Source organism: Dryobates pubescens, chromosome 3 (genome assembly GCF_014839835.1).
Source record: "Dryobates pubescens isolate bDryPub1 chromosome 3, bDryPub1.pri, whole genome shotgun sequence".
NCBI lineage: Eukaryota > Metazoa > Chordata > Aves > Piciformes > Picidae > Dryobates > Dryobates pubescens.
This window is the reverse complement of record NC_071614.1, coordinates 49109820-49132059: the sequence shown is the minus strand read 5'-3', so window position 1 is coordinate 49132059 and position 22240 is coordinate 49109820. Positions and strand designations below refer to the sequence as shown.

The following is a 22240-nucleotide window of genomic DNA, read 5'->3' as shown; positions in this document are numbered from 1 at the left end:
TTTATGGTGATAATTACACAAGGTGACACAGATCATCTTGGCTGATATCAGCACAGCACTGATCTCAAGACAATGCTCAGTATTTTTCCATCTGCTGTTGCTGCATTAGGGCAGTTAGGATTATACAGCATGCCTTTGGGGTTTGAGACAAGGCCATGGGAAGTGTGTATAAGCTTTTGGCAAAAACTAACACCGAGTTACTGCACCTGAATTTCCCACTCTGTGAATCAGACTAGGTCCAGGCTAGTCTGAAGGTGCTGAAGAGCAGTGATCAGTGTAGTGTAAGATAATCCCAGCTGCACTAGAACAGGTAGTGCATAATTTTTCACTTGTAGTTATGGCCCTGTAGAGGACTGGAATAGGATGCTCTGTACTGCTCACTAGGAGACTGAGGGTGATCTGACCCCCCCCCATCTTCTCTGTGGGTGACTAAAAGCATTTCTGCTCTAAGCAGCTTGTAGTACAGCAGAAGTCTGCTCCATGACTGCTCTGACAGTACCAGCAACTATGATCACAGGTGTTGATACTTTAAATTTTTACAGAAATCTTTTGTCACACTGTGCAACTGAACTTCTAAATCTGATTTGTGCTAAAGGGAAGTACTTACTAAATGATGCTCCAGAAGACAGAAGATGATTGCAGCTCTCAGTACACATCTCCTGTTGACAGTTTTGGCACCATCACAAACCACAGATGAGAAAATACCCATCTCAACAGAGAACCATCTGCTGCTCCAAAGCAGGCAGAGTTGTAATAGGTTGTGGGAGTGCACAAAGACATCAGCAACAGCACAATAATATCTTGACTCACCACGCCAGCTTCTGGATTTCTCTTCCTCCCATTACTAAAGGTGGAGGCTAAGGTTGAAGAGCAGCTTTCATCATACAGAGCTGTCCGTCCATCGTTTATAGCAGAATTGATGGAGATTGTCCACATGCTGGATGCATAACCATCACAGTTGCAGTCATCATAGCTGCCTCCATCTCCAGAGGCCCAGACATAGATGCTGCCTTTGCCACCCCGGCCCTGGGAGAGGGAAAAATCCATTGATTGGTTAAATTGCAAAGAGGAGAGAGAAGCTCTTTTAAACTGCACAGCTCATTTGTAAAGCTGGGCATCTATAAAGGAGGAAACACATTCAAATAAAATACACATCAGCCTTAAGCTGAAGGGACATAGAGTTCTGCAGGTTAACTAGTAGCCACAGCCCATTCTGTAACCTTATGTACACAGAGCACTTCCATTTATTTCCTGTTTCACTGGATGCCCTGAAGGATCCTGTGCCAGCTGCTAAGATGTTTTCTGCACTTGTTAGCATTTATTGTTGAGGTCTAAGTGCTATGAGAAAGGCATTGTTTTAAAAGGGACATAGGTCATCACACACACTGTTTCCAAGACCCAATTAGGTTCAGGCAATGGCTAAAAAACTCTTTCCAACTGAACATCTTTTTCCTTCTGTAGATTTTCCTCCACAGGCATCACATTTTCAAGCTGATTTTTTTTTGGACAAGCTCAGCTTTTACTACTAAGCAGAAATTAAAGCTACAAGACCATATACAAGCCCATCTACAAAAAGATGGACTGCTAATTACAGTGAGAAGGTGAGAGAGGAAGAGGAGAGACTGAAGCTGAAAGGCAGTTATAAAGGCATCCTACTAGTTAAAGGAAAGAAATACATATTCTCTGTCCAAATTTCAGATGGGCAAGGAGCAGGAATGGATCAACTTATGTCCTTCTTCTCATCCCAGTGAATGAGATTGTTTCAGTTGGAAAAGACCTCAAAGATACAAGTTCCAAAGTCCAACTGTCATCCTAAGACCACCGCAGCCATTAAACATGTCCTGAAGTGCACGTCCACAAGTTTCTTGAACACTTGCAGCAACAATGACTGCACCACCCCCCTGGGCAGCCTGTTCCAATGCCTGATCACTCTTTCAGGAAAGAATTTTTTCCTAATATCCAACCTAAACCTCCCCTGGCACAGTTTCAGGCCATGATGCAAAGTGTATACCCATGGGCAGGATTTGTGGCAGAAGGGCAGAAAATGGTGCTGGTGGGTAGCAAGGGGAATTCACATAGGAACTGAAACTGAGGATCAGGTTTGTTAGTGGAATTGGCCTGCTGAGTGCTGTTGGTCACAGGTTTTATGCATGTAATTACTGGTATGTGAGAATGGCTTCAGGATATCACTTCTATGACAGTCCCAGCCACAAGTGTGGCTTGCTATTAAATCCCTCCTAAGACTCTAATTTCAATTGCCTTTCTTCTTAGCCAGTAGTGGAAAGAGGAGCAAACAGTGCTGGAGCAAACTGAGGGCAGCTCAAATGAACTGTTTGCAGTGATGCTTAAGACTTGCTGCTCACATCTGCCACAGCCAGGCCTGCAATAGTTGGATAATTTGCCCAAGCTAAATGTTCAGTGGCTGTCCTCAGGCAAAAATCTATGGCTTTAGGGTAAGTGAATTTTCAGTTCTCCGGAGGACAAATAAGCCCAGAAATATCCCAGTGGGGTGAACTAAGTGCTGTATTTAAACTCAACTGAAAGCTGCTATTTGCTGTAAATTTAGGAAAAAAAAGTCTGAGGAAGGTGACAGCAAGACACTACAAACTCCAGAGGAAGCCTGGAGGAAGAGTCAAGGGGAGAAGATCTGTGAGATAATAAGATCTATTTTAAAGAGTCACTTTCCTCCATAACTCTGTTGAAACCTGCTTGTTTTCCCCCAAAAAGCAATGCAAAGTGCAGCAGCCACACTGCTGAGCCATCTGAAGGTGTATCTCTGAGCTGAAAATGGATCTTGGTACATTTAGTACTAGCCCAAGAGCAGCCCACTTCTCAGTGCAGGCTAAACCAGAAGTAAACCTCGGTCAAGACTATATACTTAGAGAGTCACAGACAGCTACTGAGAAGTTCTCTCTGCAGAAACAGCAAGTTTTGTATGTCCAGTGCCATTTGTGGGATGTTCTACTAAGGTAAAAAAACAAAATCCCAGAAAAATTCTGTTATCCCTTTTCTTATTATCTGAAGAGGTTAATCCCAGAAAAACTTCTTTACTGAAGTGCCCTGTAAAAGTGATCTGGCAGGAGACTGCAGCCTAACTCACTTCATGTAACTTCAGGCACACCTTGACTTTTTTTGTTTGCTCATCCTGTTTGCTGGGTTAGTGTGTAAGCCAGTGTTTCTCCAAGTTTTGATTGTTGGATCAAACAATTGAGATAGAAATGGGTGGTATTTGACAAATGATTCTTCTCCAGCTTCCCTGACCTTTCACATCAAGGCTGGCAAGTGCCCCTCTAACAAGGCACAGCCACTGCCTTGGATCCTCTGGTTTACCCATCCAGCCTGGCTGTCGGGGTTGTGAAAGGCGGATGGAAGGAACTGTCTTTACAGCATGTTCCTGATGACCTTTGGCTTTGGCATTAATCCCTCAGTCACAGGACCAGGACTAACAGTTTTCAACCAGTAAAAACACAGAACAGACTCCTGCCCTGAAAAGCCCCATTGCCAGGGAATGACAGCATCAGGACATCAGCAGGCAGCTGGGCTCAGGACTGTGAGGAGGTTTATTCTTCAGGATAGGGACAGCCAAATTGTTTGCTGATGCTTATTGACTGTCCCATGTCTAAGGAAGAAAATGCAGATGAAGCTACATTTGGAGACCAAAACAAAACAAAACACAAACAAACAAACAAACAAATCCCAAACAAACAAACCAGCTCCATCAAAACCAAAAAATGACAGAACTGGAAGCTGCTTTCTGTAACAAATTCAAGGTACATTTTATAAGCATCTTTCTTTTTCTGGTGACATGATAGCTGTTTTGTAATTCCTCCCCTTAAGAAAACAGAAGTGCTTCAGCATCTGCTATGCAATATAACAGCAATTTAGGTATCTGCAATTGTCAAAGACAGGCTGGTTTTCCAGGAAAAGCAACAAGTCCTACAGCTTTTTCAAGTCTTTGCCACGAGTCCTTCTCACTTATGAACAGGACTCAGTCAGTTTTCAATCCATATTAATTTTAACCTCATTTTGCTCTGAGCATTTATTTCTCATCAGGAGCGAAATATTTGAAAATCCTTGTGTATTTCATGATTAAAAACTGCACCCTTCAGTAATGATTGCTAATTATCTCAGGAAGTGTAGTTTGCAGCTTAGATAGGAAATGTGCCGTTGCCATTGTGCCCCTAGGCTGGGCTGGGGCATGCCAAGTCAAGGAGGGATGGCAAATGCCTGCTGTCATGACTTGGCTGGGAGCACTGAGCTGGGCTACCAAGCTCTCCAGCAGCCTCTGCAGAGACCTTGCTCTGCACTGGTCTCCCTGCCACTCCTGTGCACACGCAGCTCCAGCCATGTGGCACAAGCCAGCTGGAGGCAGCGAGTCCTTGGCATCACTGAGCTGCTGCTCATCTCCGGGCTGCCAGGGCTTCCTGGAGCCTGCCTGCATGTTCCTGCATTCCTGACATGGTGCCAGCTGGATTGGCCATGGAACCCTCACGCTCCTGGCTCTTCCAACTACCCCTGCATCTGCCAGGCTGATCTGCCCCATCTGGCAGCCTGTGACTTTCTGTATCCCTTTGCTCCTTTAATATACTGATCTCTTGGGGAGTGCTAAAAGCATGGCAAAATCTAGGCACTAACATTTCCACTACATCTAGACCTTTCCAAAAGCCAGGAGTTACTGTACCATGTATCTGGAAAAGTCCAGGATGTCTGGCCTGCCCACAACATCCACAACTCATGGAGTTCAGTGCAGAAGTAACAGCAGCTGGGTTACCCTGTTTGAATTCACTGCTACTCAAGACGGTGTCTCTTTGCTATCAGCCTGTCTAGCCCTCAGGCTTTCAATGGAGAAGGAAGAAAGGCCATTTTGGCAGGATCAAGAACTCAGCTGCCATACAGAGGACAACTGTCACCTGGAACCATGTTTCCATTGTTTTTCTCCCTTTCACATTTTCTTGTCTTCAATTATGAGCTGTCTCATTCCTCCTAGCAGATTTCTGAAACCGTTTAAGTAATAATAACCCAAATACAAGAGACAGCTGTGCAAGAAACTCTTAAAGAACTAAGCCCTATAATTGTAAAATCATAATAAAAGCCTTTCTGTAACTTTAGATTGGGTCAGAGAAGAGTACTGAACTCCCATCCACCAGCCCTCAATTAACTGTGCAACTGTCAGAACTTCCTTTGGCTAAAAATAATGCTTGAGTCATTTTCTAAGTCTAAATTACTGTTGAAACTAGATAGACTTCTGTTAGCCAAGAGAAATGAAGGGAAAATTACAGTTTTGATGATGAAAGGCAGCATGAGGTTTCAGTCCAGCAGGGAAGCAGGGAGGGAACTTCATAAAGGTTGAGACAAAACCTTTTAGTTATCCATTCCCTTTTTTGTTGGCTGCTGGGTTGAGTAGCACAAGTGATAATGCATTGCCCTAGTCCAGCAGTTATGCAGAAATAACTCTGACATTGATAATATTTGTAAGAATCAGTCCCATATTTCTGACTCTGAACACCCAGTTTACTTTTTACCAGTGACAATGTCCAGAGCTCCCAATCTGTGTGACAAATCACAGCCTCACAGCTTCACCTGTGGCTCTTGCAACTCTGTGCAAAGGTTCCCAGCTTGCAGCACCAGCCTTGCTGGGCAGTAAAAGCACATGGCTGCTGAGCTGTGGCACAGAGATTAGGCAAAACCTCTCCTGGCGTCAGTGTGATAAAGCAAAATCCATATTTTGAGGCTACATTACTGTCTTGCCTCTTCATAAAAGAGTAACTTACATGTAAATGAATAAAACATTCTCATTTGGAGCTTACAAATACTGCCACGTTGGTCCAACCTATTGACACAGCAGCTTCCTGCTCTTTATGAGACAGTCACACAGTATCACAGTATCACAGTAACTAAGGTTGGAAGAGACCCCAAGGATCATCAAGTCCAACCTGTTCCAACAGACCTCACGACTAGACCATGGCACCAAGTGCCACGTCCAATCTCCCCTTGAACACCTCCAGGGACGGCGACTCCACCACCTCCCTGGGCAGCACATTCCAATGACGAACGACTTGCTCAGTGAAGAACTTTTTCCTCACCTCGAGTCTAACCTCCCCTGACACAACTTGAGACTGTGTCCCCTTGTTCTGGTGCTGGTTGCCTGGGAGAAGAGACCAACCCCCTCCTGTCTACAACCACCATTCAGGTAGTTGTAGAGGGCAATGAGGTCACCCCTGATCCTTCTCTTCTCCAGGCTAAACAATCCCAGCTCCCTCAGCCTCTCCTCATAGGGCTTGTGCTCAAGGCCTCTCCCCAGCCTTGTTGCCCTTCTCTGGACACGCTCAAGTGTCTCAATGTCCTTCCTAAACTGAGGGGCCCAGAACTGGACACAGTACTCAAGGTGTGGCCTAACCAATGCAGAGTCCAGGGGCACAATGACCTCCCTGCTCCTGCTGGCCACACTATTCCTAATACAGGCCAGGATGCCATTGGCCTTCTTGGCCACCTGGGCACACTGCTGGCTCATGTTTAGGCAGGTGTCAATCAGCACCCCCAGGTCCCTTTCCATTTGGCAGCTCTCCAGCCACTCTGACCCCAGCCTGTAGCTCTGCATGGGGTTGCCATGGCCAAAGTGCAGCACCCGGCACTTAGACTTATTAAATGCCTCCCATTGGACTCTGCCCATCTGTCCAGTCGGTCAAGGTCCCTCTGCAGAGCCTTTCTACCCTCTAACTGACTAACATCTGTTCCCAACTTGGTGTCATCTGCAAACTTGCTGATGACTGACTCAACCCCCTCATCCAGATCGTCAATGAAGATGTTAAAGAGGATGGGGCCCAGCACTGATCCCTGGGGGACGCCACTGGTGACTGGCCACCAGCCGGATGTGGCACCATTCACCACCACTCTCTGGGCTCGGCCCTCCAGCCAGTTCCTAACCCAGCACAGAGTGTTGTGGTCCAAACCACGAGCTGACAGCTTAGCCAGCAGTTTACTGTGGGGGACGGTGTCAAAGGCCTTGCTGAAGTCCAGGTAGACCACATCCACAGGCCTCCCCGCGTCCACCAGACGGGTCACCTGATCATAGAAGGAGATCAGGTTGGAGAGGCAGGACCTGCCCTTCCTAAATCCATGTTGGCTGGACCTGAGCCCTTGGCCATCCTTCAGGTGCGCAGTTATTGCCGCCAGGATAATCTGCTCCATCACTTTCCCTGGCACTGAGGTCAGGCTGACTGGCCTGTAGTTTCCAGGTTCCTCCATCCGTCCCTTCTTGTGGATGGGGACCACACTGGCCAGTTTCCAGTCATCTGGGACCTCTCCAGTGAGCCAGGACTGGAGGAAAATGATGGAGAGCGGCTTGGCCAGCTCATCTGCCAGCTCTCTCAGCACCCTAGGATGGATCCCATCCGGTCCCACGGACTTATGGGTGTCCAAGTGGCTCAGCAGGTCCCGGACTAATTCCTCATGAATTTCTGGGGCATCACACTGCTCCCCGACCCTATTACCCAGCTCAGGAGGCCACTCATCCTGGACTCCTACCTTGCTGTTAAACATTGAGGCAAAGAAGGCGTTCAGGACCTCAGCCTTTTCCTCATCTTTGGTCACCATGTTCCCCTCCAGGTCCAGTAAGGAGTGGAGGTTCTTCTTGCCCTTCTTTTTAGCATTGATATATTTGTAAAATTGCTTTTTATTATCTTTCACAGAGGTGGCCAGCTTCAGTTCCAACTGGGCCTTTGCCTCTCTACTTTTATTCCTACATAGTCTAACCACTTCCTTAAACATACCTCGAGAAGCCTTCCCCTCCTTCCAAAGGTGATACAGCCTCTTTTTTTCCCTTAAATCCTCCAGGAGCTGCCTGTCCATCCAGGCCGGTCGCCTTCCCCGCCGGCTCATCTTTCGGCACATGGGCACTGCCAGTTCCTGTGCCTTCAAGAGCTCCTGTTTGAAGTAGGTCCAACCCTCCTGGACCCCTCGGTTCATGAGGGTTGGTACCCAGGGAACTCTACAAATAAGTTTCTTAAAGAGGCTGAAGTTTGCCCTCCGGAAGTCCAAGGTGAAGGTTCTGTTGGTGCTCCTCCCTATCTCCCTGCAGATTGAAAACTTCACTATCTCGTGGTCACTGCACCCTAGGCAGCCTCCCACGGTCACATCTCCCACCAGCCCTTCCCTATTGGAGAGCAGCAGGTCAAGCAGAGCCTGTCCCCTGGTAGGCTCACTTAACAGCTGTGTCAGGAAGCAATCCTCTATCCGCTCCAGGAATCTTCTGGACTGCCTTCTCTCTGCTGAATTAAGTTCCCAGCAGATATCCGGCAGGTTGAAGTCCCCCACGAGGACAAGATCTGATGATCTTGAAACAGCCTCCAGTTGTTTATAGAATAATTCATCAGCCTCCTCATCCTGGTTGGGTGGTCTGTAACAGACTCCAACCAGGATGTCAGATTTGTTGGGCTGCCCTCTGATTTTAACCCACAGGCTCTCAATTCCCTCATCTTCCACCTCGAGTTCTGAGGCAGAAAGTGTCTCCCTAATATACAAAGCCACCCCTCCTCCTCTCCTCCCTCGCCTATCCCTCCTAAAGAGCCTGTAACCCCCCAGTGTAGCACTCCAATCGTGCCTGTTGTCCCACCATGTTTCTGAGATGGTGACTATATCATAGTTGCCCTGGTGGATTAGGACCTCCAGCTCATCTTGCTTATTGCCTAGGCTGCGTGCATTGGTGTACCTGCACTGCAGCTGGGCTCCTGAGCTCTCAATTGACCCTACCTTGTGCCCTACTCTTACCTCTGCAGAGGGACCGATGTCTTCACCCACCCCCTTCAGACCTAGTTTAAAGCCCTCCTAATGAGCCCTGCCAACTCCAGTGCTAGGACTCTCTTGCCCCTTCTAGATAAATGCACCCCATCAGGACCCAGGAGGTCGGATGCCGTAAAAGTAGCCCCATGATCAAAGAAACCAAAGTTCTTCCGCTGGCACCATTCCCTGAGCCACTTGTTGATGGTGTGGGTTCTCCCGTTCCTCTCAGTGTACTCCCCTGCCACTGAGGGAACTGAGCAGAACACCACTTGTGCGCCTGCCCCATCAATCAATTGTCCAAGGGCCCTGAACTCCTTCTTAATTGCCCTGGTGCCCTTCCTGTCGATCTCATCACTCCCAGCCTCTATTACCAGCAGAGGGTAATAGTCAGAGGGACTGATGAGCTTGGGGATTCCCCTTGCAATGTCCCTTACCTGCGCCCCAGGTAGAGAGCAGACCACCCTGTGGGATGGGTCGGGACGACATATGGGTCCCTCAGTACCCCCCAGGAGAGAGTCCCCAACAACTATAACCCTTCTCCTTTTCTTTGTGGAGCTGGTCGTTTAAATCTTTGCGAAAGGCAATATTTAACCCTGTCACAGGTCCATCCAAACCTATGGCTGTCAAGGCCCTGAGCTGACCAAGGTATCCCTGAGTAGGCCAGCATCACAATAGAAATCATCAGTGTCCTCAGAGACACATGCCCATTTCCTCCATCTGTAGCAGCAAAGCAGCAGTCACTGCCTGATCTCCAAACCCCAGTGAAAGGTCCCCTATCCCATCAGCAGGTCAGGAAAGGTATCAAAGGCTGGACACATCCCTCTCAGGTGCCTTCGAATCCCACGCAAATGTGGGGGGTTTTAAAAAGGTTTGCTTTTAGCTTACACAAATAAGATTGTGCACAATCCAGACACAACAGCAACACAATGGCAGAGGGCTCTCAAGTTATAAAGAAGCTTGGAGAAAGCTTTATCAGCAATGCAGCAATCAAGTGATTGCCAAATCTTAAACTAATTTCCCTATTCACACTTGACTGTTGAGCCAATAAAATAATGTAAGATATATCTAAGTGCATATACTTCATTAACATGCTCTCTTCAGTGTATTTCAAACAACACCAATGCAATGTCTGTGGCCTTGGAGAGAGGCCAATGAGAAACATCTCCTTTTATTTTTAACATTGTCCCTTCTTCTTTCATTAGTGAAGCCTTTTAACAGAGCCATGATTAAACTATAAATTCTCAGTACTGCTCCCCTGGCTATTTGTACTTGTGCAGCAATTTCTTAGCTAGAACCACTTTATGGAAGCAGTAACATTTTCACTGGCACAAGTACAAATGGAGCCCATCTTATATATTCTGTCTGAGCTGGCAAGGTCTCAAGAAATTAATGCAGTCCATGAGCAACTCCTCATAATCTACTAATATAGAGGCTGCATCATAAAAATGCAATAGGTAGAGGTCAGCTTAGCTTGATTGCTCTTTTATACTATCTTAAATTCCAATAGCTGTAGCAAGAAAGAGCAGGACTCATAAACCAGCAAAATAAGAAACATTTACTGACTACTGCATTAAAGGCAGGAAGTGCCATAAGAAAATGGGTGGAATTAGTTATTAAGGCTAGTTACCTTTTCCTCTTTTAAGCTGTCTGTGGATAAAATTCTATAAGTAAAGTACCAGAGAACAAAAAGCCTGTCTTTAATATAAAGAGAGCTGTGCTGTCACAGGAATCTCATCTACCATGCCTGCTTCCACTTCCAAGCTGTCTAGCCCTCAAAGCATGTCATCAGAGGTCAGACAAGGGATATATGAAGCACACAGCACTGCTTTGTCTGGCCTCATCACCTATAAAATACTGCTACTAGCTCACTCCCCCTTCTCTGAAAAATTACCCCTTAATCAGATGAGCTAGCTAGCTAGCTGTCCTCAACACTGCTGGGCTGCTTGTTTCTAGATGCATCATGCTGGTTTCTTGTTTTGTTTTGAATTTTAGTTTGTAGTTCTGTGCCTGCAGTAAAATCTCTCCATAGCTCATAAAACAAAACAAAACAAAACCCCATCAGTCTGCAAACATGAAACATGTGACATGGAGTGATCAGAAGCAACGAAACTGAGTACATATGAGCAGCCTGGGCTTGTTGCTACGGTATCCCAGGGCAGCACAGAATGATGTCAGCTTGGTGATTTACTGAACCTGTAAAGAAATATGTATCTTTCCTCCCTTGACCCCATAACCTGCTGCTAATCATAGATGGTGCTCACGTGGAGTCTAGAGGACAGATAATGAAATCTCATTTTTTGCTCTGACCAAGTGTGCTTAATGAAATAGATACTGGCACATGCTCTGAGTCTCTCCTTCACCAGACAGACCAGCACTAGTCTCTTAGCCTGCTGGGGACTACATTCATGGATAGCTGACTTGGGAGAGTCTCCACAGGCAGCAGCAGATGCCTCACAGCAAAGGCCAAGTACAAGATTCCCCCACTGGGGGTCTGCATACTCACAAATTTCAACCTAGTCTTAAAAAGCTAGACATTGTTTGAAGTCATTTCCAGCTATGTCCCAGGTACATCTTTTCTAGCAGCTCCAATTTGCATTAGGTAAGGTTGTTCATGTGTGTCAAACAAGTGCTGGTGGTTGCCAACTTTTTGGATGGTGGTGTGTATCAAACTCCCTGTTCTCAAGGACCTGCAATTTGGCTGTGCGCTCATTCATCTTTGCAGTGCAACTGACAATGCTCAGCGATCCAGCCTTGCTACTGACTACTGCCCCTAAACAAAAGTCGTGAGGTAACTTGAATGGGATCCTGGGGTGCATGGAGAAAAGTGTGTCCAGCAGGTCTAGGGAGGTTCTTCTCTCCCTCTACTCTGCCCTAGTGAGACCACACCTGGAATAATGTGTCCAGTTTTGGGTTCCCCAGTTCAAGAGAGACAGTGATCTGCTGGAGAATATCCAATGGAGAACCACAAGGATGATTACGGGACTTGAGCACCTCCCCTATGAAGAGAGACTGAGAGCCCTGGGGCTGTTTAGTCTTGAGAAGACTGAGAGGGCATCTGATCAATGTCTATAAATATCTGAGAGGTAGGTCAATCTCTTTTCAGTGGTGGACAGTAATAAGACAAGGAACAAAAGGTACAAATGAACATAGAGTATTTCACCACAGCATGAGGAGAAAATTCTTCACAGTGAGGGTGATGGAGCACTGGAGCAGGCTGCCCAGAGAGGCTGTGGAGGTGTTATGGCAACACCAAGCTCATGCACATGCCAACCCTCAGACTGAAGGCATGATTAACACAGAGGGCAAGAATTAGCTTAAGGAATGGCAAGAATGTGAAACAGAAGAAGAAAGGTACAAAGATACATCAACCTTAGCCCACCTGGTTATGGCTGTACAGCTTCAAGCCCTAAAACTGGACATATACAAAAGGAGCCTCACAGTTCCTGCGGTTCACATCAGCTTATCACTATCAGGTGACTAGTTAACCCCCAGCATTCCAGCAGCTCTGCAAGGAGGACTTCAGAAGGACAAAACTCCTGTCAGACAGTTTCTCCTTGAATCAGGTTCCCAAGCATGTGGCAACAAGGTAAATGTTACTTGTGTTTGCCAGCTCAGTTAACTGCATATTCCCTGGAAGAATTTAGTGTCACTCCATCTTATTTAATTTTGTTTAATGCATTAGAAGTGGGGAAATTAATGTTGCTCTGTGCAACATCCTTCTAGGATACTCAAAAGCACTGCTTTTAGTTTAACCAGACATTTTTATTCTCAGCAGGTTGCTTCCTCCCTGACAATATTTCAGTTTCATCACTAATTAGTGAGCCATCCCTCTGGTGAGAAACAGCTCTAGACTGAGAAAAAGAATCACTACATTTGTGTATCTCTTGGTTTATAAAAGATACTTCTCTCTTTAGTAAGGAGGAGGGGGGTTTATCCTGAAAATTATCATAAATTAGGTTTACATTTGTGCAGTCAATAGAGAAATTGGATGCATACATTACAGACCTAAATTGGGTGAAAGTGTCTCACATCAAAGGCTTGTTAGCCTTCCTTCATGTGCAGGAATGTCTGCAGTGGGTTTTTCAAAGCACCACAGGGAGTACCCTGCATCCACTGACACAGAGTCTTAGAATTGTTTTGGTTGAAAAAACCTACTGTTTCGGGTGCCAAATATCTGCTGTGGTTTAAACTTTCCTGCCAGCCCAAAATGTAACAGATTTAGGTTGCCTCCCCTCTCCCTTTTTACTTCCATGTAGGGAAGAGCAAATTAGGCAGGAGGAGAAAAGGTAAAATTCTGCAAGAGTCTTGAATCGATTTGGAAGTAAAAAGGTAAGTTTAAGAAAATATAAAAGGCATTTGAGTCAATAGAAGGTTACAAAAGTGTAAGGAAAAAGGGCAAAAAATAATATATATACAAAACCAGACACAGCTGGCAAAGGATTCTATGGATGCAAGATGGATTTTTTTTAGATGCAGTCCTTAGGAGTCTGGAACAGCATGGAACAGGCTGCAACCACGTGGCTAAGCAGCAACAGATGCTTAGCAGCAGCAGGAGGAGGATGTTTCCCAGGCAAGGGTAGGAAAAGAGAGTGAGACAGGAAATGGCTTCCCTTAAAAAGGGTTGTGGACCGGAAGTGGGAGTGGGACTATGACCCAGACACCCCTCCCCCTGGGAGGGGGCCAAGTCTCTCTGCCCACCTGGGTCAGTTCTTTTCAGCCTACCCCCTCCTGGTCTGGTTGTAACCTAGCACGCCCTCTAAGATCATCGAGTCCAACCATCAACCTAACACCACCGTGGCCATTAAACCACATCCCTGACTGCCATGTCTGCAGAGGTCTTGGACATCTCTTGAAGTGTCTTTAGAAGACTGCTCTCTCTACAGAAAGGGAGCAGAACAAACTATATTCAAAAAGCAATTCTATGAAAGAAAAAGTAATGAGTACAAATAAGGGTAGCTAAAGCTATGATTACAACACAAAGGGAGTTATTTGGGGTGGAGATGTCTCTTCTTTCGTGCCTGTACTGCCAAGAGATACCTGCCACTATAAAATTGAGTGTAATTGTCCCTGAACAACAGTATCTCTGCAATTCTCTCTCTTTATTATCAAGTGATAGAATGAGAGGAAATGGCCTGAAACTGTGCCAGGGGAAGTCTAGGTTGGATATTAGGAAAAATGTCTTTACCAAAACAGTGTTCAGGCACTGGAACAGGCTGCCCACAGAGGTGGTGGAGTCACCTTCCTTGGAGGACATGGCACTGTAGGACATGGTTTAATGGCCATGGTGGTGTTAGGCTGACAGTTGGACTTGATGATCTCAGAGGTCTTTTTCAACTGAAAGAATGCTTTGAGTCTATGATGATTTTTAGGTGGCATCCAATATCATTCCCTCCCACAGTGCAGCTCACCACACAGGCATTCAAACCCAGAGATCCCAGGGCCCCTTCTAAACTTAACAGCACAGATTGCTCCTTAACAAGAATCACAGAATATTAAGGGCTAGAAGGGACTTTGAAAGATCATCTAGTCCAACAGCCCCTGCCAGAGCAAACATGAATGACAAACACTTCTGAGGGGAAGGCACTGAGGGAGACAGAATAGGGAATAAGATGCCCAGAGAGGCTGTGGAATCTACTTCTCTGGAAATATCCCAAACTTGCATGGACATTGTGTTCCTGGGCAACCTGCTCTGGGTGACCCTGCTTTAACAGGAGAATTGGACTAAGTAGTCTCTGAAAGTCCCTTCCAACCTCTACCAGTCTGTGATGCTGTGATTAAAAAAGGTAGTCTGTACAATACTGCCAAATATGGGAATATGGCCAGGCAATAAAACAGAAGGAAAAAATCCCTTCTTCTGTACTTATTCAAAGAGGTTAATTCCAGTGTAACTGCATAAATTAAAGCATATGCTGGTACGACAGCAAGTTAATTAAAAGACCTTTTAAATACCCAACTGCAAAACCCCATGCCTGCAATTTAAAATAATCTTCTCTTGAGGGTTAAAAATACCTCAGTTTTGCTTAGTTTGAAATCCCCTGCCAGAGTTTTCAGTGTCTTTTCTGTTACATTTGGGTAAGTTCTGCATGAGAGGAGGATAACACAAAATTATATAGAGGACTCTTTTCTATAGTAAGAGCTTCTGTCTGCTCCAACCAACATTAGGGGAAAGAAGATCAAGTATCCACTAACTTATAAGACATTCTAGTGTTGCTGAAGACCTGTCACCTGTGTCACATATCCAGGACAGGAGCACCTAAGAGTACCTTCATGTAGATAAATTCAGTAGATAAATGAAGAGACGAAGAAGAAACACAGCTTGTGTAAGATGACTTCAGAGAGGCTTTAAGCTCATCAGAGGTTTGTAAACTTTATGCTAAAACACTAAGCAAACTCAGGAGAAATCTGACAAGTTCTCCTGTGTTATGGCAGTACAATGCCAGTTTTATGGGTGAGAGAATGAAGATGACTACAATTCATCTGTTACATTGCAAAACATACGGGGCTCAGCAGTAGATGCAAACATCCCATCACCAAATACTGTAAATGGAATGTGCTGCTCATAGTGAGGTGGTGATGAAGAGTGGGAGAAACAGGCACAAGTAAGAGGAAGAAATAATTTGGATGGAAAAAAGTAATTTTGCTGGGAAATTTCAGATCTTTTCGTTATGGAAACCTACCTATGATCAATCAAAGGCAGGAGGCTACTTGAGAGATTTCAATGAAGGGCTACAAGGATGATGAAGGGACTGGAGCACTGTCTTATGAGGAAAGCCCAAGAGACCTGGGGCTGTTTACTCTGGAGAGGAGAAGACTGAGAAGGGATCTAATAAATGTGTATAACTATCTGAGGGCTGAGTGTCAGGAAGGAAGGGACAGCCTCTTCTCACTTGTGCCCTGTGACAGGACAAGAGGAAATGGATGTAAACTACAGCACAGGAAGTTCCACCTCAATGTGAGGAAGAGCTTTACTGTAAGGGTCACAGAGCACTAGAACAGGCTCCCCAGAAAGACTGTGGAGTCTCCTTCTCTGGAGGCTTTCCAGACCTGTCTGAATGCATTCCTGTGCTACCTGCAGTAGATTATATGGTCCTGCTCTGGCAGGGGGGTTGGACTTGAAGATCTTCAGAGGTCCCTTCCAACCCCTAACATCCTATGTGATTCTGTGTGAGGCTGATTCCCTACAGCACCAGGAGTAGCTCTGGTTGTCCTGCCTGCGTGACACTGAGACATGGAGACAGTCATGCATGGTTTGTTTGTTTGTTTTGGACTGATCTGGTTTCTTTTTGACTTGTGGCACGTATTTTACCCAAAAAGCACAGGTTTCATAGATTCAAGGATCATATTGAGCACCTTTAACAAAGGCCACATACTGTTCCTAGAAGGAGGTGGAAAGGTGGGAATAAATAAGGAGGCTCCTACTGGCTACTAGGGCATATTACTCTATGGACATCTGATCAGTTGTGGTTCAGTCACAGCTATTACAATGACCATAGATGTGACCTGAAAGATACTACAAACCCAAAAGAAAAACTCACTTGGTGGCACACCAAACCAGACAATGTGATGTTGTGTTTCACATGGGGAACCTTTACAGGATTAGTCTCTCCTTGCTCCTTTTCTTCAGGCTCTTTTGACTGCAATGGCCTTAGAACAGCACATGCAAGCTGACTAAACACAGCTCCACGCAAACAAGTGCAGTACCCTGAGACGATACAGTAAAAGCAATGCCACAATATTGTAGAGAGAACATCAACAGACCTTGGAATATGCTGAAAGTTGAGACAGTTTACACAATTACACTGTGTTCTACAACACCATGGGGAGGACCATGTATCCCCAAGTCCTTGGTTTTAGTATGTGACCATATCATTCTGTCCCAGTACCCAGACTGTTTTTAACAAGACTGTTACCTTGTTCACACCATCAGCCATTGCTTGCAGTGTAAGCTCTCGAGGTCCATCCACAGTCTTTCCATTATCAGTTGGTCCCCAGCTGGCACTATAGATATCTATGACTTGAGGCATATGACTGATAGAGGAAGCCTCAATAATGTCTGTCATGAATGGCTGGTCAAGCATTCGAATACCTGTGAATTTAATCAAACAGAAATATGAATTATGCATTACTCAGCACAAGATGAGATCTCAGTACCTGGAGAAGTCCCCCAGCTACAGGTATTGTAATTCACTGGCAGCTTCACCCTCTTGCCACTGGAATTTCACCAGAGTGTGTTTGCCCAGCAGGATGAAAAGCTCAACATGAGCTGTCAGTGTGCACTTGCAGCCCAGGAAGCCAATCGTGTCCTGGGTTGCATCAAGAGAAGTGTGGTCAGCAGGTCAAGGGAAGGGATTCTCTCCCTCTACTTCACTCTGGTGAGACCCCACCTGGAGTACCGCATCCAGTTCTGGAGCCCTTAACAAGGAGGATATGGACATGCTGTAATAGCTCCAAAGGGCCATGAGGACAATCAGAGGGCTGGAGCTCCTCTCCTATGGAGACAGACTGAGAGAGTTGGGGTTATTCAATCTGGAAAAGAGAAGGCTCTGAGGAGACCTTCTTGTGGTCTTCCAGTATCTGAAGGGGGACTACAAGAAAGCTGGGGAGGGACTTTTTAGGGTATCAGGTAGAAATAAGACTAGGGGGAATGGAGCAAAAATAGAAATGGGTAGATTCAGACTGGAAGTTAGGAAGAAGTTCTTCCCCATGAGGGTGGTGAGACACTGGAACAGGTTGCCCATGGAGATGGTAGAAGCTCCATCCCTGGAGATTTTTATGGCCAGGCTGGATGTGGCTGTGAGCAACCTGATCTAGTGTGAGGTGCCCCTGACCATGTCAGGGGGGTTGGAACTAGATGATCCTTGAGGTCCCTTCCAACCCTAACAATTCTGTGATTGTATGATGCCAGCACTTACACACCCAGACACAGCAATGCAGCACGGCCTAGAAAGAAAAAACATTTTGCAATTTCCTTTCTTATTATACACTATTTGCCATAAGAAAAAACACTTTACGGCTTGCTTTCTAATCACACAGTATTTTCCATCTCCTATTTGAAAATACTTTTAAAACAGTACTATCCACCCATTTCATAGCATTTAAATTATATTATTTAATACAGTAAGTTCTAACAACCAGGGAAAAGTATTGAAGTCCCTCCTTGTCTAATTTATACTCAGTGACATGCTGACAGCTCATTAGTTTTTCAAGTTATCATTCTGTTTATTTGGGTTTTCTCCAGATTGTAAATCAGAAAAATGGAAACAGATCACACAACAATTTCCTGTGAAAATATCGTAGTGTCAACATGCAGATGAAATGATCAAGTATGGCCACTATTTGGCAAAAAGTAATCTAAACTTTCTGTAACTGATATTACACTTGAGATGGAGTTAATGCAATCCTAGGACATGCCAACTGCATAAAGCTTCCCAGAAAGCCAGGGTGTGACAAAGACAACACTGCAAGCCCCCACGTAGGACAGTTTCACTGACAGTCAATCTCTTGGTGGCCTTTGCATGTGACCTGGGTTGTGGTCTCATCCACACTTTTTTCCCCTTGAAGTTCAGTTTTTCCCCAACAGTTTTAGGACACAGATGGGACAAAATTCAGTGCCACAGAGCCAAATTGTGAATGGCACTGAGATCCCTCATGTAGAAGTCAGTGCTTTTATTATAATGAATACAAAATTCATGTGGAAAAAGTGGTATAAACTTCAAATAGAAACAAGGCCAAAGATGTGTATTCCTAATCTTCTAATTCAGGCTAGGAATTATGAAGTCAAATTCAATGAGTGAGAAATGCATTCATGTGCTTGTGAAACACGTATCTGCACTGGGAATCCCAGGAGCAGCCAAGCCATTTGGTTTGACTTTTAGGGCATAAAAAGAGGCACTAGAAGCAAAACACACAATGCTCCAGACACTTGGCCACCCAGAATCATGTTGGCAGTAGATGATCCAGCTCTGCTGAACTTCCAGGTTCCCAATGACCACGAGGTGGTGCTACAGGTGCACGTTGTGCTCAGGCAGGAAAGGCTGGTGCTGCCAAAAATCAGTGGGGATCTTGCTAAGAAGGGGCAAGCATGGCAGATTACTTGTAGGCTCTTGGTCATCAGGAAAGGCCTTCACATGTTGATTTTTACATAACTAGCTTGAAGCTGTAGAGTTATACTAACAATACAGATGAGGTCCAGCCAAAATCCCATACCTCAATTCACATTCCTCTAAAAAGTAAAGTAAATGGAAATTTTGAAGTGTGCCATCCCTGAAGGGGACATTACCATTAATGAGGAAAGGGGTCAAGTGCTAAACCTGCCTGGCCAGCTACTAACTCTCTGTGGTATTTCTTAGGGTAATAGCTTAACAAATATTCTTTGGTGCCTTTGGTGCTTTGGAAATTCAGCTTTTGATCACGTAGGTAATAGGTGAAATTTAGCCTTCCCCAGACTCTTTTGACACTGTGGTGAAACAGGGACTGTCCAAGAAAAGCAGAGCTGCCCATGCACACACACATGCTCTGAACCATTCTAAGGAAGCAATGGGTACATCCACACTGGTCTCTCAGTGTGGATCAGGGAATCTAAGTACAATTCATAAACATCTGCCTCTGCTTGCTGTGCCTTGGTTCTCAGCATGGAGCAGTTTAAGAGTGGGAAAACTGGACTGGTTCACTGTATTCAGTCTCCCAGTGCAGATAAGTGCTAGTTAGAAGTAAAGATACTCAACACATACAAGGGGTGTGAATGCTGGGTACTAGGCACCACCTACTCCATTCTGTGCATCTGTTCCTACCACTCAGCACTGCTTGTTAAATGAGAGGAAACCAGTGACCACAGAGACTGACAGCACTGCAGGCTCTGCCCTGGAAGAGCCTACAGAACAAGAGCAGCACTGGATTTTGCCTTTTCAAAGAGTTTCTAGTGCAGCAGGATTTTATGTTTATATAGAAGAACATTTCTCATCAATGATTCTGTAGCTGCTCAGGGAAGAAGTATTGAAAACCAGTGTACAAACAGAAGCTGGCACAAGAAGAGCTGTTTCTTTGCAATGTTATAAAAGAGGCTGTACAAGGCACTCATTTGCAAGGCAAAGCCACGGAGAAATTCCTCTCTTCAGCCACTGTGAAAATAAGCACATGGCACAGTGCCAGCCTTCAGTCCTGTCCTGGGCAATGCTGCCTGTCTCTGCAGAAGTTCTGCCTGAGGCATGGTGACCTAAGGACCATTCACACCTTGAATTGCTACCATACCTGCCACCTTGGAGTTGTATGCAACTCCCACGCCGCAGATGTTGTTGTTGGCAGCGGCAGACACCTCTCCTGCACACCTTGTTCCATGGCTGCAAAAAGGAAGACAGAGACACCATGTGAACACTGGGTAATGCCTGTGGCTGAACTGAGCTGGGTCACCCTCAGCTTGGTTTTTTTGCCTGATCATGAGCTCCTGGTGCTTCCATGGCAAACTGCTGAGTGCTGTATTCGGATACCCAGACGAATTCATTTCTTCCTGAAGCAGGACAATAATCAGCTTCCCCTCTGTGGTACGAGCAACACTTGTTCTGAAGTAAACTTCTGTTTAATTTGTTTGCAAAGTTTTCAGACCTTTTCAACTCTGCTACAAGTCAGCAGAAATAGGCCCTTGACAGAACAGTCTAAAATAAGATCAATATTAGTTTCTTTGGTTTTGTGATTTGACACTACAAACCCATTATTATGAACCCCACAGAACAAAGTCTGGTTGCCTTTTTGCTGCTCACATGGGTGCAAGGAGCATATCTCTTGCCCACAAAAGGAGGAGCAGAAGAGAGCCACAATGCTCACTGCACTCCTCAGCAGCAGAGCTGTGGCCTGGCTGGCCAGATCTAAGGGCACATGCATCCCTACCCTCCAGTGCCTAATTCCCTGGAGAGTTGACAAAGGCGCTCCAGCAGTCAGCTCACAAAGCCTCAGCTTCCTTCTCAAGTGGGAAAAGCCTCTGCTCTGACACAGAGGCCCAGGATCAGCTTTTCAAGAACACTTGGCATCTCTGAGGAGCTTAACACCTCTTAACAGAGGCCTTTTAAATAGCAGTGGCTCTAAGGCAGTCCTGCAGGAAGGCAGGTTGCATTTTTTCCTAATTCATTACAGAAATGAAACCAGAGAGAAGATAAATATGGACAACATAATCCACTTTAAAAACCAAAGCTGAACCCAAACCAACCAAACCACAACAGCACAGCAGCAGAGAAACTTCCGTTGCTGTCATTTATTTTTAAGATGTTGAATAAATATGAATCCATCCTCCTGCTCACACCAATCCACTCTGTGCGTTATCGCTGGCATCGCTCCCATAGCATGCCAAGGATTCGTGCAATTAGCAGAGCTGCACTGTAAAGGCACTATGGAATGCCAGATGAACCATCCTGGCAGGCAGAATTGTTTTATTTTAATAAATTTCAGCACCCCACCCCCCCTTTAAGCACCTCTGGCAAAAGTGAGTGTTACATTATGTTCAGCCTAGAGAAATGGATGCTGTGGGGAGATCTTAATTGCTCTCTACAACTACCTGATAGGAGGTTGTTGTGAGATGGGGCTCAATTTGTTCAACCAAGGGAAGCTTAGATTGGATATTAAGAATTTATTCAGTGAAAGAGTGGTCAGGCATTGGAACAGGCTGCCCAGGGAGGAGGTGGGGTCCCCCATCCCTGGAGGTATTTAAGTGTCATGTGGATGTAGTGCTTAGGGGTATGGTTTAGCCAAGGACTTTCCAGCGTTGGGCCAATGATTAGACTCAATCATTTTAAAGTCTTTTCCAATCTAGACAATTCTGTTTGATTCTGTAAGATTCATAAAGGCATGAGAAGCAACACATTCTTTTTTCCTGCTGTACTTGTACATTTTTCAAGGCAGCTCTATGAAAGAAAATGGCCTTGAATGTGCAGTGTCTTGATCACAAAAGGCTGAAGATCTCATGCAAGTTCCTCTTACAAAAGGGGCAGAGAAGAGAGTGATAGAGATTTCTTATTCAGCTGCTGGAGAAATTTCTTTCAACAATCAAGCTGGTGTTCCCTCATGCCCTTGTTCAAGGAACTGTGATAAAAAAATATACTGTTGCTAGGCATTCATTATCTAGTCACCTCTGGGCTAGCTGCAATCCACAGAGCAGAATAAACAGCTTTCAAAAAACTTGTCTTGCATGACAGACTGAGAGTTGGGGTTATTCAGTCTGGAGAAGAGAAGGCTCCAAGTAAACCTTATTGTGGCCTTCCAGTATCTGAAGATACAAGAAAGCTGGGGAGGGACTTTTTAGGGTATCAGTTAGTGATAGGACTAGGGGGAATGGGAAAAAAAGTAGAAACGGGTAGATTCAGATTGGATGTTAGAAAAAAGTTCTACACCATAAGGGTGTTGAGACACTGGAACAGGTTGCCCAGGGAGGTGAGTAGTAGAAGCCTCCTCCCTGGAGGTTTTGAAGGCCAGGTTGGAT

General features: G+C 45.4%; 1 protein-coding gene across 1 annotated transcript in view; it reads right to left on the bottom strand.

Annotated features, from left to right (window-relative positions):
- The window catches only part of PCSK2 (proprotein convertase subtilisin/kexin type 2), a 122211-nt gene that overhangs the window by 9837 nt on the left and 90134 nt on the right, over window positions 1-22240 (bottom strand). The window contains exons 7-9 of the mRNA XM_054180118.1: window positions 20026-20114; window positions 16689-16864; window positions 811-1026 (exon numbers count right to left, since the gene is read on the bottom strand). Of these exons, the coding sequence (XP_054036093.1) occupies window positions 811-1026; window positions 16689-16864; window positions 20026-20114 (481 nt within the window). The remainder of the gene's footprint in view (window positions 1-810; window positions 1027-16688; window positions 16865-20025; window positions 20115-22240) is intronic.